The sequence below is a fragment of the Hibiscus syriacus genome, unplaced genomic scaffold (assembly GCF_006381635.1).
Source record: "Hibiscus syriacus cultivar Baekdansim isolate YM2019G1 unplaced genomic scaffold, ASM638163v2 tig00110307_pilon, whole genome shotgun sequence".
Taxonomy (NCBI): Eukaryota; Viridiplantae; Streptophyta; class Magnoliopsida; order Malvales; family Malvaceae; genus Hibiscus; species Hibiscus syriacus.
In genome coordinates, this window is record NW_024062674.1 from 21,765 (window position 1) to 37,964 (window position 16,200).

General features: G+C 34.9%; 1 protein-coding gene across 1 annotated transcript; it reads left to right on the top strand.

Annotated features, from left to right (window-relative positions):
• The first annotated feature begins 11,758 nt into the window (after positions 1–11,758).
• LOC120116911 (psbP domain-containing protein 6, chloroplastic-like) lies at positions 11,759–15,724 on the top strand. Its single transcript, XM_039137292.1, has 3 exons — positions 11,759–12,133; positions 12,222–12,538; positions 15,518–15,724. Exons 1-3 carry the CDS (start codon positions 11,806–11,808, stop codon positions 15,686–15,688), a joined length of 816 nt encoding a protein of 271 aa, XP_038993223.1. The 5' UTR covers positions 11,759–11,805; the 3' UTR covers positions 15,689–15,724.
• The last annotated feature ends 476 nt before the right edge of the window (positions 15,725–16,200 follow it).

Below are 16,200 nucleotides of genomic sequence, written 5' to 3' on the forward strand. Positions count from 1 at the left end.
AAAATGTGTTCAGAAGTTTCTTTTGGTTAAAGAAGACTTAATTAGATATCGATACGAAGCATTAATTGGTAATTTTCTTATTTCGAACCTCATTTTCGCATCAATAATCTTTTAGATATATCAATATCATCGTAACAATATTGACACCCAAATAGGAGTATTAATACCATTAATTATGTTTATTTATCAAGATTTTTTTAATGTAAAATCGGTATCGATACCTTAAGGGTGGTATCAATACCCATGTGTCTTCTTTGTCAATATAATTTAAAATTCTCATAATTTCATTTTTTTTTATAGAAAATATGTAACACCCTTAGCCGATGTGTCACACCCCCATTTTTCAATATAAATTTATTGAATAAATTATTTGATTTTAAAGATTAAAGTGCAAGTTTTTGAAACTTTTTGGGCTAATTTAAAAGGTTAGGGAAGTTCAAGGACTAGTCTAGTAATTTTTCCCATAACTTATATGACACCAAATCGTGTGTTCGTGAACCAACCCCAATTAAACAAACCCTAACCGCCACAGTCACTCGTCAAATCAGCGCTATCCTACCACCATTGGAGCACGCCGCCACCCTCAGCTGACTCGTCAGCGACTGGCGACCAAAGCCCAAGCTCCACCACAGCGTGATTCGACGTCGATCGGAGCGAATCGATGCTTGAATCACCTTTGAAAATCCCCACCCTACCTGATGTAAGGCGAATCTACACACTTGGGAGATGAGAGTAGATAGCCTTATTGTGTCCCGATCTAGGATTGACAAGTACTGATGTCCTTGAATTAATAAGCTTGGGCTGCAAAATAATAAGAAAGAAATATGATTAATAATGGGTTTAAGAAATGAATAATAATATAAGTAATGGAATGAAAGAATAAGAATAGAGATGGCTGCGGAATTATGGGATTGATGATGGTCTTGATGAAGGATGTTGATGATGTTGATGATGAAATGAAGATGGTGGTGATGTTGTATCTCAAACTCGCCAAAGAGGAAACAATGCTAACGAGCACAATCCCGGTCTTCACAAACTAGTTTGAGGGGTGGTGATAGTGTCTTCAACCCACTAGATAATAATCTAGGAATTTAGGAATCAAGTTGGAAAGAATGACGCCACAAGTATATAAATTATACTTGCTTAATCGATAAAGTTCACAAAGAACTTTGAAGAGAAATTAACTCACAAGAGTATGTTTTATATAAGAGATGAGATAAGTACAAATGATGGCAAGCCACTCTATTTATAGGAAATGAGAGGGCTTGGCCGAATGATTACAAGTTGTTTCGGCTAGATACATGTCTCTAGGAAAATACATAATGCTTGAGATGAATGAATAAGTCCTTTGGGCTTGTGATGGTTCGGCTAACTCTTCATGAAAGGCCTTAATGATTCGGCTAAGGATGGGAAGACATCTCCCTTGGCCGAATATGTATGTTGGTTCATCTTGGCGCCATTTTCTCCCTTTGGCCGAATGGTGGTGTGTCTCTTCATGCTTGGCGCCAAAGGCTCTCATGTGTATGGCATGTGATGTGGCCGAATAGGCATGGAGCCTCTAGCTCATGTTTCTTGATGATTTAAGCATCCAATAGGCGTGATCTCTTCACCGATGTGTTCCTTGTTGAAAAGGAATCTTCATGGGCAGCATCATTCATGAAAGGTCACAATGTTTGAGAAAGGTAACCCTTCATGTTTGAGCTACTTCGGGTGCGAATGAGCTGGTGGTGAGCTAGCCTTAGATGACTTGTAACATGATGAACGTTTGGGCAGCTCCTTGTGAAAAGGTACCTCTTGAGGTGGCAACTATTCGTGAAAAGGTACGATTTCACAAATTTTGACGTAGGACATATTTGAAGTGTCCTAAGTGGTGATGATGATGGTGCAACTCCCCAGTTGAAATGAGTTCATCTTGTAGCTCAAATCTTTAGCTCAATCCAGCTATGAGCTCACGGCCTCAAAACAACTTTTCATCAATGAATCCTTATGATCTCTTAAGCATCCCTATGTGAGTTTCCTTGCTGTTTCATGCTCCATTTAGCTCTAATGCAGCTCCCAAGTCTTGGCCGAATGTGCCTACACGCATAATATAAAGAAATAAACTAAGTAAATGAACTTATACAATTTATTATATAATAATGTGGACTATAGTATATAATAACTTATATCTCATATATTAATGATTAAGTTATTATAATAACCATAGATATTATATGTATGAAAATAATTATGAAATAAACATATATGTATGTAAAGTTAGAAAGTTTCTTCCCTTGTAAGGGTGGAATAGCCATGATAATCATGATGCTGAATTGGATCACATCATCCTCCCCTTCTTTTAATCGATTTGTCCTCAAATCGAAAGATCTTCCTTTCCTTGAGTCATTCCATTTGATAAGTACCTTTATAAAAAGATTCATATCTTTTGAAAGAATGCCTTGTAAGTTCTTGATCTGGAAAGAAATAAAACTTTCATTAGTATGAATGTGATCAAACAAAATTAAAGTTAAGAAATACTTCCTGAAAGATGTAGGTTCAAAGTTCATGTCTATTGAAGACATTTGGCTTTGAATGTTGATGTCCTTTTGTATTCCAAAATTCATGCCCCTTTCCATAGATAGTTGCATTAATTCATGAAAGGTGATGACTCTTGGAATGGTGATGTCCTCATAAGTCACGCCCTTTGGATGAAAAATCATTTCCCTTTGGTTTTCAATAGGCATGTCTTTTGATTCTTGATGGGTCACGTCCTTTGGATGAAGAGTTACCATTCTTTGCTCTTCAATAGTCGCACCTTTTGGTTCTTGAAAGATCACATCGTTTAGTTTACCAAATTGATGGATTGTGTTGCTTGGTTCATCCTGCAAATCAAAAGAAACTTTTGTTTGGTTAAGGTTAGAAAAATCAGCATCAACTTTGCATCTTGTTAATAGGCATCTTTGTGACAAGCACTTAGAGGTATAAGCACTTGTTTTTGGAATGTTTTCTTCCTGGTTTAACTTCGATTTTCCTTTCCTCATGGCCTCAACACTTTGTTTCATCTTGATTTGATCAACTTGGACTTGTTTAGGCGTCAAAGGTGTTAGGATGATCTTCCCTCCATGGTTGAATGAATACTGATTAGTAAAACAATCATGAATGGTCCTCCTATCATATTGCCATGGTCTTCCAAGGAGTAAATGACTAGCATGCATAGGAACAACATCGCACATAACCTCGTCCTTGTACTTGCCAATGGAGAAAGGAACCATCACCTGTTTGTTGACATTAAGTTCTCCTCGTTCATTTAACCATTGTAATTTGTAGGGATTTGGATGTTTCAACGTTTGCAATCCCAATTTCTCCACCATGATGGTACTGGCAACATTAGTACAACTTCCACCGTCTATGATCATGAAACATACCTTTTCATTCACATGGAAGTGGGTATGAAAGATATTTTCCCTTTGTGCATCGTCTTCTACTATTTGAGCACTTAGACTTCTCTTGACCACTAGGGCTTCACCTTCTACCGGAGCACCAATTTCGGTTTCTTCCTCAACTTCTGTTGGTGTCGGTGCAGCTTCTTCTTCTTCATGGTCAGATTCAATCTCACCATTTCCAAGTAATAACATGGTGTTTCGGTTGGGACATTGTGTGGATATATGTCCCCTCCCAAGACACTTAAAGCAACGTATGTCTCTTGTTCGTTCAGGGATCTCTTTTCCTCGATTCTCTTTATTAATTTGGGAAGCATTTGATGATTCAGCCTTCTCTTTGGTAGGAATAGGGGTAGACTTCCTCAAACTATTGTTTGGACTCCATCTTGAAGATGTAGGCACTGAAGTACGAGAGATAGGTCTTCTCCGAAGTTGCCTTTCTATTTTATAGCCATTTGCACCATTTCATCAAGTTCGATGTAATGATACAATTCTAGTGTGTTGGCAATCTCAGGATTGAGTCCAGCAAGAAATCTAGCCATGGTTGCTTCGCGATCCTCCTCAATATTGACTCGGATCATTGCCACTTCCATTTCCTTATAGTAATCCTCTACACTCCTTTGGCCTTGCTTTAGGTTCTGCAATTTCTGAAACATATCCCGATGATAATGAGTAGGAATGAAACGTTTACGCATGATACCTTTCATTTCGAGCCATGTTGAAATTGGTCTCTCTCCATTCCTCCTCCGAGTAATAGTAAGTTGATCCCACCATATCAAAGCATAATCAACAAATTCCATAGCTGCCAATCTTACTTTCTTGAGTTCGGAATAGTTATGGCAACTAAACACATGTTCCACCTTGCTTTCCCATTCAAGATAGGCTTTTGGATCAGTCTTTCCTTGGAATTGAGGAATTTTGATTTTGATGTTGCTCATATTATCATCAACATTGGCACGCCTAGGTCCTTGTATCAATGCTGGTTCTTCTTCATCATAAGGATTTGGGACATCATCTTCTGGAAGAGGTTGTTGCCTCTGAGGAGTATCATTGTTTCTGGTTTGTGGTTGATCTTGTCTTTGGTCTAGTTTCCCATGGAGAGCATCAAATTCTGTTCGAAACATCCTTATCATTTCTCCAATCAGTGCTTGCATTTGCAAGTTGGGTTGACCTGCATTTCCTTTAGGACTTTGAGACATGGTTAGTAAATAAAACAAAAAATAAACCTTACCAGCACACTCACAAAGTCTCACAAGTTCACTCCAAAGAAAAGATAAGATCACTCCACTCAACACTCGTATTTACTCTCGGGAATATATATTTGGCTTTTAAAAATTCCCCTTCTGATCTTTCTCTCTCAATAGCCTTTTTCCACTCAAATTTCTCTTGCTAAGTCCTTCGAAGAACTTACTCAAGATTATAACAAGTTAATTCCTTCCTTGTGTGCGTCGGCTGCAAATAGGTTAGGGTAGAAAAAGAATAGAAATGGAAAAGTAATAAAAAAGGTTCAAGGTATTTGAAAGAAAGAATTGGTTGAAGACAAGGAAAAAATGAAAGGAAGAGGTGACTTACAATTCAAGAAACAACACTTACTGCAACCTTTCTCAAGAAACAATAAGGTTATCTTCTCTAAATGTAGATGGCCTCTTTGATGTACTTTGCTATGGTAGAGCACTTTCCTTGGCTTTGCTTTCTTTTTGAATTCTTTTTCTTTTTTTCTTCTTTTCTTCTTCTTTTGTCTTTTTCTTTCTTTTTGCACTCCAATTTTGTTGAAGGAGTCTTTTTCTCTTTTGAACTTCTTTTTGCTTTGCACGCCAAATGACACTTTTGTTGTCAATCCAACTATGCTCTGATTACCGCTTGATGTAAGGCGAATCTACACACTTGGGAGATGAGAGTAGATAGCCTTATTGTGTCCCGATCTAGGATTGACAAGTACTGATGTCCTTGAATTAATAAGCTTGGGCTGCAAAATAATAAGAAAGAAATATGATTAATAATGGGTTTAAGAAATGAATAATAATATAAGTAATGGAATGAAAGAATAAGAATAGAGATGGCTGCGGAATTATGGGATTGATGATGGTCTTGATGAAGGATGTTGATGATGTTGATGATGAAATGAAGATGGTGGTGATGTTGTATCTCAAACTCGCCAAAGAGGAAACAATGCTAACGAGCACAATCCTGGTCTTCACAAACTAGTTTGAGGGGTGGTGATAGTGTCTTAAACCCACTAGATAATAATCTAGGAATTTAGGAATCAAGTTGGAAAGAATGACGCCACAAGTATATAAATTATACTTGCTTAATCGATAAAGTTCACAAAGAACTTTGAAGAGAAATTAACTCACAAGAGTATGTTTTATATAAGAGATGAGATAAGTACAAATGATGGCAAGCCACTCTATTTATAGGAAATGAGAGGGCTTGGCCGAATGATTACAAGTTGTTTCGGCTAGATACATGTCTCTAGGAAAATACATAATGCTTGAGATGAATAAATAAGTCCTTTGGGCTTGTGATGGTTCGGCTAACTCTTCATGAAAGGCCTTAATGATTCGGCTAAGGATGGGAAGACATCTCCCTTGGCTGAATATGTATGTTGGTTCATCTTGGCGCCATTTTCTCCCTTTGGCCGAATGGTGGTGTGTCTCTTCATGCTTGGCGCCAAAGGCTCTCATATGTATGGCATGTGATGTGGCCGAATAGGCATGGAGCCTCTAGCTCATGTTTCTTGATGATTTAAGCATCCAATAGGCGTGATCTCTTCACCGATGTGTTCCTTGTTGAAAAGGAATCTTCATGGGCAGCATCATTCATGAAAGGTCACAATGTTTGAGAAAGGTAACCCTTCATGTTTGAGCTACTTCGGGTGTGAATGAGCTGGTGGTGAGCTAGCCTTAGATGACTTGTAACATGATGAACGTTTGGGCAGCTCCTTGTGAAAAGGTACCTCTTGAGGTGGCAACTATTCGTGAAAAGGTACGATTTCACAAATTTTGACGTAGGACATATTTGAAGTGTCCTAAGTGGTGATGATGATAGTGCAACTCCCCAGCTGAAATGAGTTCATCTTGTAGCTCAAATCTTCAGCTCAATCCAGCTATGAGCTCACGGCCTCAAAACAACTTTTCATCAATGAATCCTTATGATCTCTTAAGCATCCCTATGTGAGTTTCCTTGCTGTTTCATGCTCCATTTAGCTCTAATGCAGCTCCCAAGTCTTGGCCGAATGTGCCTACACGCATAATATAAAGAAATAAACTAAGTAAATGAACTTATACAATGTATTATATAATAATGTGGACTATAGTATATAATAACTTATATCTCATATATTAATGATTAAGTTATTATAATAACCATAGATATTATATGTATGAAAATAATTATGAAATAAACATATATGTATGCAAAGTTAGAAAGTTTCTTCCCTTGTAAGGGTGGAATAGCCATGATAATCATGATGCTGAATTGGATCACATCACTACCATTCAATTTTTTGGTGATTCTGGTCGCCTCAGTCATCGTTGTGCCTCACCGCCCCCAGCATTGTGTTCCCCGACCAATTCCGATCAAAACCCAACCGGGTTCATCGTCTGCCATCACCTTTACATCCGTACGTCGTGGGTAAGCCTCCAATCTTTTTTATTTCAGTTACTTATTTTGATTTTTGGTTGATGTTCGAGCTGCGTAGTGTTGTAATTGTTATTGGATGAAATTAGAGTGCTCGGCTACAGTCCCTCCGACCTGTCGCCGTCGTCACGCGCCACCATACGCTGTCGTGTGTGCATGGGGCTTCTTCTGCCTGCCATGGAAACCTTCTAGAACTGGTTTGGTTAGTCTGGAATGACTCGAACCGACCAACCCGATCTGAACCGGGTCTGTTTGACCTGACCGAGTCAACCCGATGACTTTGACATTAACTTTGACCGAAAAATCAAAATTTTTGAAAATTCATATTTTATGTTTTTTGACGTCCTCTGGCCGAATCTGAAGTCTGTTTTGCCAAATTCGCACTCGGTAAGCCATTTTTCAGTGTTTTATCTTTGGATTCAATTTGGTTTTTCGATTAAGTTCAGTTTTTGACGTAAATTCGTTTGCTATGCATCCGAAAAATTATTGGGCGTTAGATTCAAGCTTAAGAGTGATCAAATGAAGTTTAAATGTTCGATTGGTTGGACACAAAAATCGAGGTAATACTTTACTACCTCTTTGCATGTTTTATGGAACATGTTGATAATGGATAAACGCATGGATGTATATGATGGTCTGTTATGCATGTTTGGTTATAAATGGACCCGAACCAAATACAGTTTAAGTTCTAAATTGGTTAAGACTTGATTGAATTACATAAAGGAATTGAAATACTGATAAGAAATGATTTTAAGTACAATGATTAGTCTGAAGAGCATATAACCTCAAAATCTCTAAATTCTATTTATCTTCGCTAAAAGCTTTAATACTGAAATTACCTGAGTATAAAATTATGAAATTTCCCTTTTGAGGTAAAAATTGCTCGGACTGACCTGAGAGTGAAAGTACCTTGAGGATTTGTATTTTAATTCGATAAATCATTATTTTATCAGTTAAATTCCCGATATGCTCGGATAGTCACTGAAAATCGAGTCCTAACATTCGAGAAGGTACAAGACCTATAATTTTTTATTTATCAGCAAGCAACTAAAGAATAAAATATTATAAGTATTATTCATGTTTGAATTATTCAGAAAATTGAATTAAATGGAAAGACTGAAAGGAAAGAAATGACTGAAATACCCTTGAATTGTAATTTGATCAAAATGCCCTTGCACCACTAAAAGACCAAGATTACCCTAAAAGAAAAAAATAATGTTCAATGGATATATTTGACTAAATTACCAGAAAAAAGTACATATGTTTGGATTGATCAGAATTACCAAAATGTCTTTAAGCTACGAAATAACTAAAATAATCTCCAATGTTCAAGTCACCAAAATAACCTGAACTCTAAATGAACCAGAATACCTTGAAGTATAAGATGATCAAATTAACCTCGACTGTTGAATAGATCCATTTTTCTAATGACTTAAAATTAGTGGATGTTGTTGCAATTTATGAATAAATTAAACACCACTGAAATATTTGTTCATCATGTGAAGATCTGGTCGATGTTGATTATAAAGGAGGTTCGTTCAACTAGTGCAATCAGTACTGAGGAGGAAATACATGCTCGTCTTCTTAATATCTATTCAACGATGATTTGGAAGATGATCTGTTGGGATAGTGATGTCAGTATTAAAGTGTGAATATCCTTGAAATGCATGGGTTTGACTGCTTGGCAGGTATCACAATGCTAGGATTTGTTCAGTTTGAGTTGACTCGATATCCTGATAAATCAACATGAATCTTAATTACCATGAATCATTGCTTTACCCTTATTGAGTTAAATTACTGAGAATCCTCCAGGAAACAAAATGTCTGAAATACCCCTATTTGTAGGAATAATGGAATCACTCTTGACATGCTTGAAATCTTAAGTAATTGTGATGCAAAATATTCTGAGTACCTTCCTGACTACTTAGTGCCTCCGAAAAATACCCGAATACCATATGATCTTAATTCTGAAATCCTATCAATTTATAAACGTTTCATGGTTCCCTACTTGATAAATACCAAATACATCCAAAGAAATATTGGATCCTCTAATGTGTTCCTTATGTGACATGTAAATGTTTTACCTATTTTAAAATGTGATTTTTTGAAATTACGGATTTAGTGATGTTTTGATTTACTATTAATGAACTATGACTACATGATATGTGTTCTCTGATCTCCTGTTTTCACTAAAAAATATAATCGTTCCTGATTTATGGATCATGGAATTACTGGTTACTACTTAAATTTTTTATTCGGATATTATCTGGGTAGGCTGGAGTATGGAGGTTCAGCTCTGACCAAGCTGGTAATTCCTTACGGACTTAAGGTGACCTTGGGTAGGCTTTAAGGCCCCAAGGTACTCCCTTAGGTAAATCATCGGACTGCATATGGTGTACGGGTGGAGGGCAGTTATGTGGTTTATTTTATGGTCACTCTTACGAGATTTTACTGGATCATGATCATGATATTATTTTTTACTGTTATATCTGATTTCTACTAGATACTTTATGTGTAGGATTCTGGAGTATGGAGGTTCAACTCTGATCAAGCTGGTAATTTCTTACGGACCTAAGGAGACCCTTGGGTAGGCCCATAGGCCCCAAGGTATTACAATAGGGTGGCTTATTTTGCTGTGTGCTTAGGGTAAGTCCTTATGGATTCAGTTCTGGGGAACTGTATATTGGTGTTCGGTTGGAGGGTTTTATTATGGTTTTGAAAATATGTTTTAAACTGTTATTCTTTTAAATAGATCTATACCTTGTAACTGGTTTTGTGGAACACATTAGACATCCTATTATGATCTCCTGAACCGGCTCCTCTGAACGTTTCCTCTGAACTGCAAGCTTCGTGTCTTGTACTTAAAGAAATATCATTCGAACCTCAGCTCATCACAAAAACCTATAAAAGTCTGAATCATCAGGGGAATTTTTTTTATGCTTGCCTATTATCTGCATGTCCTTCAGCATCACTTGGTAGTTTTGTATTACTGAGCTTCCCAAAGCTCACTCTTTACTCACCATTTTAGGTTAAAAAAATCGAACCAGTGCAGCTACCGACATCAGTAAAGGAGTTCCGCTGGCGTTGCTTGTGGAGTATGGTGCATGTGATTAGGGGGCATGTAGGTTGTATTCTGTTTTTATATCCGAGTTTGAAACCTGTTTTAATTCTAGATATTGTTTAACTCTATTTTTAATATATAAGTTGTTTTACGATTTTTATGTGTTGTAACAGAAATTTTAATTTTTTCAAAATTTTTACTGTAGGTCCCTCCGGTGGCCCTAATGTGACACCTCGAATCGAATTGGGTCACCCGCACTAGTCTGTGGGTGTTACACGATGCAGGAGTTGAATAAGAGTAAAAGATGTGACATTACAAATCTAAGAACACGAGTTACGAATATGGGTTCTATTTTAAAACTTTGAACATCGATCCAACTATTTATCACGAACTAAACATTTCAACGTAATCATATGACAAATTAATCACATACACGACATACATGAAAATTAATGACAAATAGAGAACTAAGTAATTATGAAGAAAATCACAAGTTGATTTCATACTTAGGGACCTTATTGAAGTTTTATGAAAGTTTAGGAATTTATTCGTAAATAATCTTAAGTTAACAAAATTTAATAAATTTAATACTCGGGATGAGTTTGATACCGAGTCTAAGGGTATTGATACCCTTGATACCAGAATGAGGTTCAATGTAAAATTAAATCTAATTGGTATAAATACTACCTCAAGGGTATCAATACTCACCTCAAGTATCGATACCAAAATAAGATTCAAAATTGAATATTTAACCTGATACCGATAACGATACTAATAGGTTGAGTACCAGTACTTAAGAAACAATATTGATACCACTAGAACATGGTATCGATATTCTTCTATAGGAAAACTCAAATTTTTCCTATAGTTCGTATGATATCAATACTGAAAGAACAATACTGATATTAAAATGATGAAATGACTTAGTAGACCTAAAATGCATCCTGACTTATCCCAAAACATCTAGAGATACTAGGAAGTTTCATTAGCCTAGTCAACCTCATCTAGCTCATACAAACATCTCCACCTGAACATGAACATTAAGGAAAGAAGCATGTAAATCAAAACACTATGAGCTAAGCATTCTTAAGCGTGTTTATAATCAACATATCATGAAATGAACGTGTGAAGCCTAGGTAAACAAAATAAATTGACATGTTACTTAGGTTATCAAAGGGTACTCAAGACTACTAGGTTTATAACACCTCTAAAGTAATCTAAGCATGCCAACATTATCTCTATCAAATTGATATGCCATTAACATCTTTTAATCTCTCCTTTCTCTAACCTATTTTCTATCAGTTTTAATTTATAAGATGATAACATATGTTATCATGTTATTCAATGACTAAATCTAATAAATTATTTATAATTAAAATTAGAATCAAATTGATAGAATATATGAATAATAATAATAATAAAATATGTTAATATACAATTAGCTAAACTGCCACATTAGTATTTCTATTAATAATTAACGGTCGTTAACTTGATTGAAACCAAATTGAAAGTAAGGTGGCCTAATTAACACAATTGTTAGTTTAGTGATCAAAGTAGAATCGAGTTAATAGTTTAGTAACCTTGGGAGTAGTTTAAGCAAGAGATAAATAAATAGGTGGCCATTGATGCACCGAAGCAGATAAGAGCCCTCTAGTTTCCTGCCTGGAATCGAAAACACCATCACCAATGGCCTCTGCTTCACTAACACTCCTATCACCACAATTCTCAATTTCTTCGAAATCTCCATTAAAACTCAGAAGAATCTCTAATGCAAATCAAGCACCACCAATACAAGAAATCCTTAGCCTCATCAACGTCAATAGTAAAAGAGTAGTCCACAGGAGAGAAATTTTCATCAAAGGACTGGCAATGTTGCCGGTCGCCGTATTCGGCGGAGCACCTATAGCAGAAGCAAGAGAAGTGGAGGTGGGGTCATATTTTTCTCCATCCGCCGCCGACCCTTCTTTCGTCGTCTTCAAGGCCTCCCCGAAAGACACCCCAGCTCTACGCGCAGGTATCCAGTGGCCAGTGCAGTCCGCTTGTCCAACAATCATTGAAGATGAATCATAATGCTTGAAATTTTAGATCTAGTTTTGTTGCAGGAAATGTGCAGCCGTACCAGTTTCTCATCCCGCCGACATGGAAGCAAACTCGAGTGGCGAACATCTTGTCGGGGAATTATTGCCAGCCCAAGTGTGCGGAACCATGGGTGGAAGTGAAGTTTGAAGATGAAAAGCAAGGCAAAGTACAAGTGGTGGCATCTCCACTGATACGTCTAACGAACAAGCCTAATGCATCGATCGAGGAGATCGGTGACCCTGAGAAAGTGATTGCCTCACTTGGTCCTTTCGTCACCGGGAATTCTTATGATCCCGATGAACTCCGCGAAACATCGGTTGAAAAACGTGGACAACAGAAGGTACGCACTACTTCATCTTCTACACATTCCATTATTTTATCTCATTTTAGATATTATGCAATATTGTTTTTGGTTGAGTAGAAAGTAAAACACCCATAATTAAAATGTGAGAAAACTGCCTCAGATACCACCGAATTTTTTCTATTGATTCGTTTATATAACTAATTTTTCAGTTTTACTAATTATAGTATTGAATTTTTGTTTTACATTCAATTATGTCATTAAGTTATTAATGAGACGATGGCATGGCTAGCAATTACTGGCGTGACATGCCACGCCAAAATGACATTGTTTTGATGCTTAAAATGACGTCATTTTAGACACTGAACTTTAGGGGTATATCGATTTTACCACTAAACCTTTCAGCAACTTGCTTTTTTTGCATAGCAGTTTTTGACCGCCACTAACAACCAATCACTGTGTTATCGATCATCTTTCGTAGCAAAATTGGTACCAAAATATTCGCATTTCACTCTGCATTCTTCTCATTTCATTAGTTTTTCACGAAACTCGCTCAAAATCGACAAAATTAAACAAAAACTCTACCATATTTTTAAATGTTTGAAGACTTTCTTAGATTTAATGGATTTTGGGTGTTTGTTAAAAATTTTGTACTATGAAAAGTATTATTTTGAAAAGACGAACAACATACTTAAAATCGGTCTCATTGGACGATCATTGAAAGAGATCGAAGTACTAATACATCGAACTTTTAAATGGGTTTATCTTGATTTTGAGTGGGTTTCGTGGAAAACAAATCCTATGAGAAGAAATATGGGTGAAGTATATACATTTTCGTATCGATCTTCCCAAGAAATATGATCGACGACGAGAGGTACTTGGCTACCAACGGTAACCATAAAATGCAGTGCTAAAAAACACTTTTTAAAAATGCAGTGACAAAATCAAAATCCTGCTAAAGTTTAGTGTCTAAAACAATGTTGTTTTAGGCATCAGAATAGTTACACCAAAGTGACGTCGTTTTGGTGTGACATGCCATTCAGGAACCATTAGCAATGTCATCGTCCCGTTAATGACTTAAAGGCGGAGTGACATAGTTGAATGTAAAACTAAATTTCAATATTATAATTGACAAAATTGAAAGTTAAATGGTTTAAACTAGTTAACAAACAAAATTTAATAGTATATGAATCAATTTTACTTTTAAATTTTTATATATAAATTAGGGTGAGTAATGAATGGGAAAAAAAGCATCAGCAACTAAATTCGGAGGGACATTTTATGAATTAGACGTAAAACAAAACTATGAACCCAATCGGACGTAATTATGATTTTATGTTAAGAGTCGAATTTATAAAAGTGTAAGGGGAACATATTTATACAATTTAGAGAGATAAAAATAGATTTTCAATAAAAAATATCTAAACTATATAAAAAATTTAAATTTCAAAGCTACAGAATAAGAGTCTCAAGTGCATCTCCATTGTTTTAATACGAGTTAGAAGGGTTTCTAAGCAGGGACAGATCTATAATTTTATGTTAAGATGATCAACTTTTAAAATTTTTAGATGGGACAAACTTAAAAATTTTCATGGGATGAAAACATATTTTTAATAGAAAACATGTTAAATAGTTCTAAAATATATGATAATTTTAAACTTTTAGTAGGCGACAATAAAGAATTGAAGGGTAAAAAGGGCTTTTTTTGTTTAAATTAAATATGCAAATATTCATCGGTGAGACAGAGAAGTGGTACACGACAGAGGAATTTTGTTCTTTAATTCTTATCTAATTAATTGAAACAATCTATAGGATAATTTCGTCTACGCAGTTCTAAATTCATAATTTATCAATGTAGTAATTAAACTTTTCAAATTATATCAATATTATCCTTTGATCGATAAAAATTACCGTTGATCATTGCCGTACTAACATGGTAATTAATTATGATGACGTGTCAGTTCACTATGGTCAATGTATGAATGATGATGTGATTGAAAATTTTGATTTTTTTGACTAAGCTTAAAGGCATAATTGAATCTTATAAGAAGTTTGAGAGTTTATTTAATATTTTAGAAAAATTAAGATATCATTAAAATTATTAAAATATTAAAAATTAAAATGATATTAAAAAAATTAAGTGAAAATATAAATTAAAAATATTTGAAGGTATAAAATGATAAATTATAAATTATTAAAAAATAAATTTAAAAATATTTATAAAGTATTAAAAAATTAAACGCTTTCATTAAAAAAGTTTTCAATTGTCTTTTATTAACTTAAATCTATTATTATTTTTTAATATAATTTCAGCAAAATCAACCTTACATTTATTCTCAATTATATTATCAATTGTAATAAGAGTATATAAGTGTATAAATTTAGGGAAAAGTACATAAATAATCTCCCGACTATAGGTGTTGTTTTGTTGAGTCCATTGACTATTAAAAGTTATAAAATGATCACCCAACTATTCATAGTTTCCAAACTCGTCCTTTTCATTAAAAATTGATAGTCTTTTGAGCTGGACTTTAACTTGTTAACTTAGATATGATAAAATCTAACCCCAAAATCATTTGATTTGTATTTTGAGGATCAAGTCTCCATTTACATTATTTCGTCGAGCTAGTGCTTGAAACATTATGTCATTGAGTTGTGCTTCAATATAACTACATTGCCAGCTAACATCATTAAAATATAAGTTTATCATATCCCAATCAGTAGGGTAACGTCTAACTCAAATGATCATTAATTTTTTAACATAAGGACGAGTTTGTAACATATGAATAGTCAGGTGACCATTTTGTAATTTTTTATAGTTGGAGTATTCAACAAAGCAATATCCTATAGTTACGAGACCATTTTATTTTAATAATTAGGAGACTCAACAAAGCAACATCCTATAGTCGAGGAACTATTTGTGTACTTTCCCCTAAATTTATATCGTGGGTGTAACTCAATATTTGTGTAATTGTAATTATTGTTTTATTTTACTGATTTTAAGTTTGGTTTTGGCAGTACTACAAATACGTTCTTGAGACTCCATTTGCTCTAACGGGTGCCCACAATCTGGCAAAAGCAACTGCAAAAGGAAGCACCGTTGTATTGTTCGTGGCCAGTGCTAGCGATAAACAATGGTCTACATCCCAGAAAACTTTAAGAGCAATGGTTGATTCATTTGAAGTCTAATTTAATGTTACATTTTATAGAGAATGAAAACCATAGAGGAAGAATTACTTAATCTAGTTTGTGATACATATAGTCTTGTTATATTTTTTGTCATTTGATTGTGTTCTTCAAATCATATCATTACCATTCTAATTTCATGTTTCTATAGATCTTTTAGAAATATTTTTAGAAAAGAGAGATTATGCCAAATAAACTGATCTCAAAACTTTTGAAGAATTTCCATACAATAGTTTGGGCTGTAAACGAGGCAAATCGAGCTCGAGTATTGCTGAGCTCGACTTGAAAACTTTAAAATGGAGTTCGACTCGCCTTGAAAACTTACGAGCCTAAAATTTTCAAGTACAACTCGAACTCAAAACCATGTATTGAAGCTTGAAATAAAAAAATATCTCAAATTTAACCCGTTAAAGCTCAAGCTCAAACTTAAACCTGAATCTTAAATACATTTATACTGTTTTTTTAAATAAACACATAAATGTTAGTATTATTAATAATTTAATTTTTTAAAAATA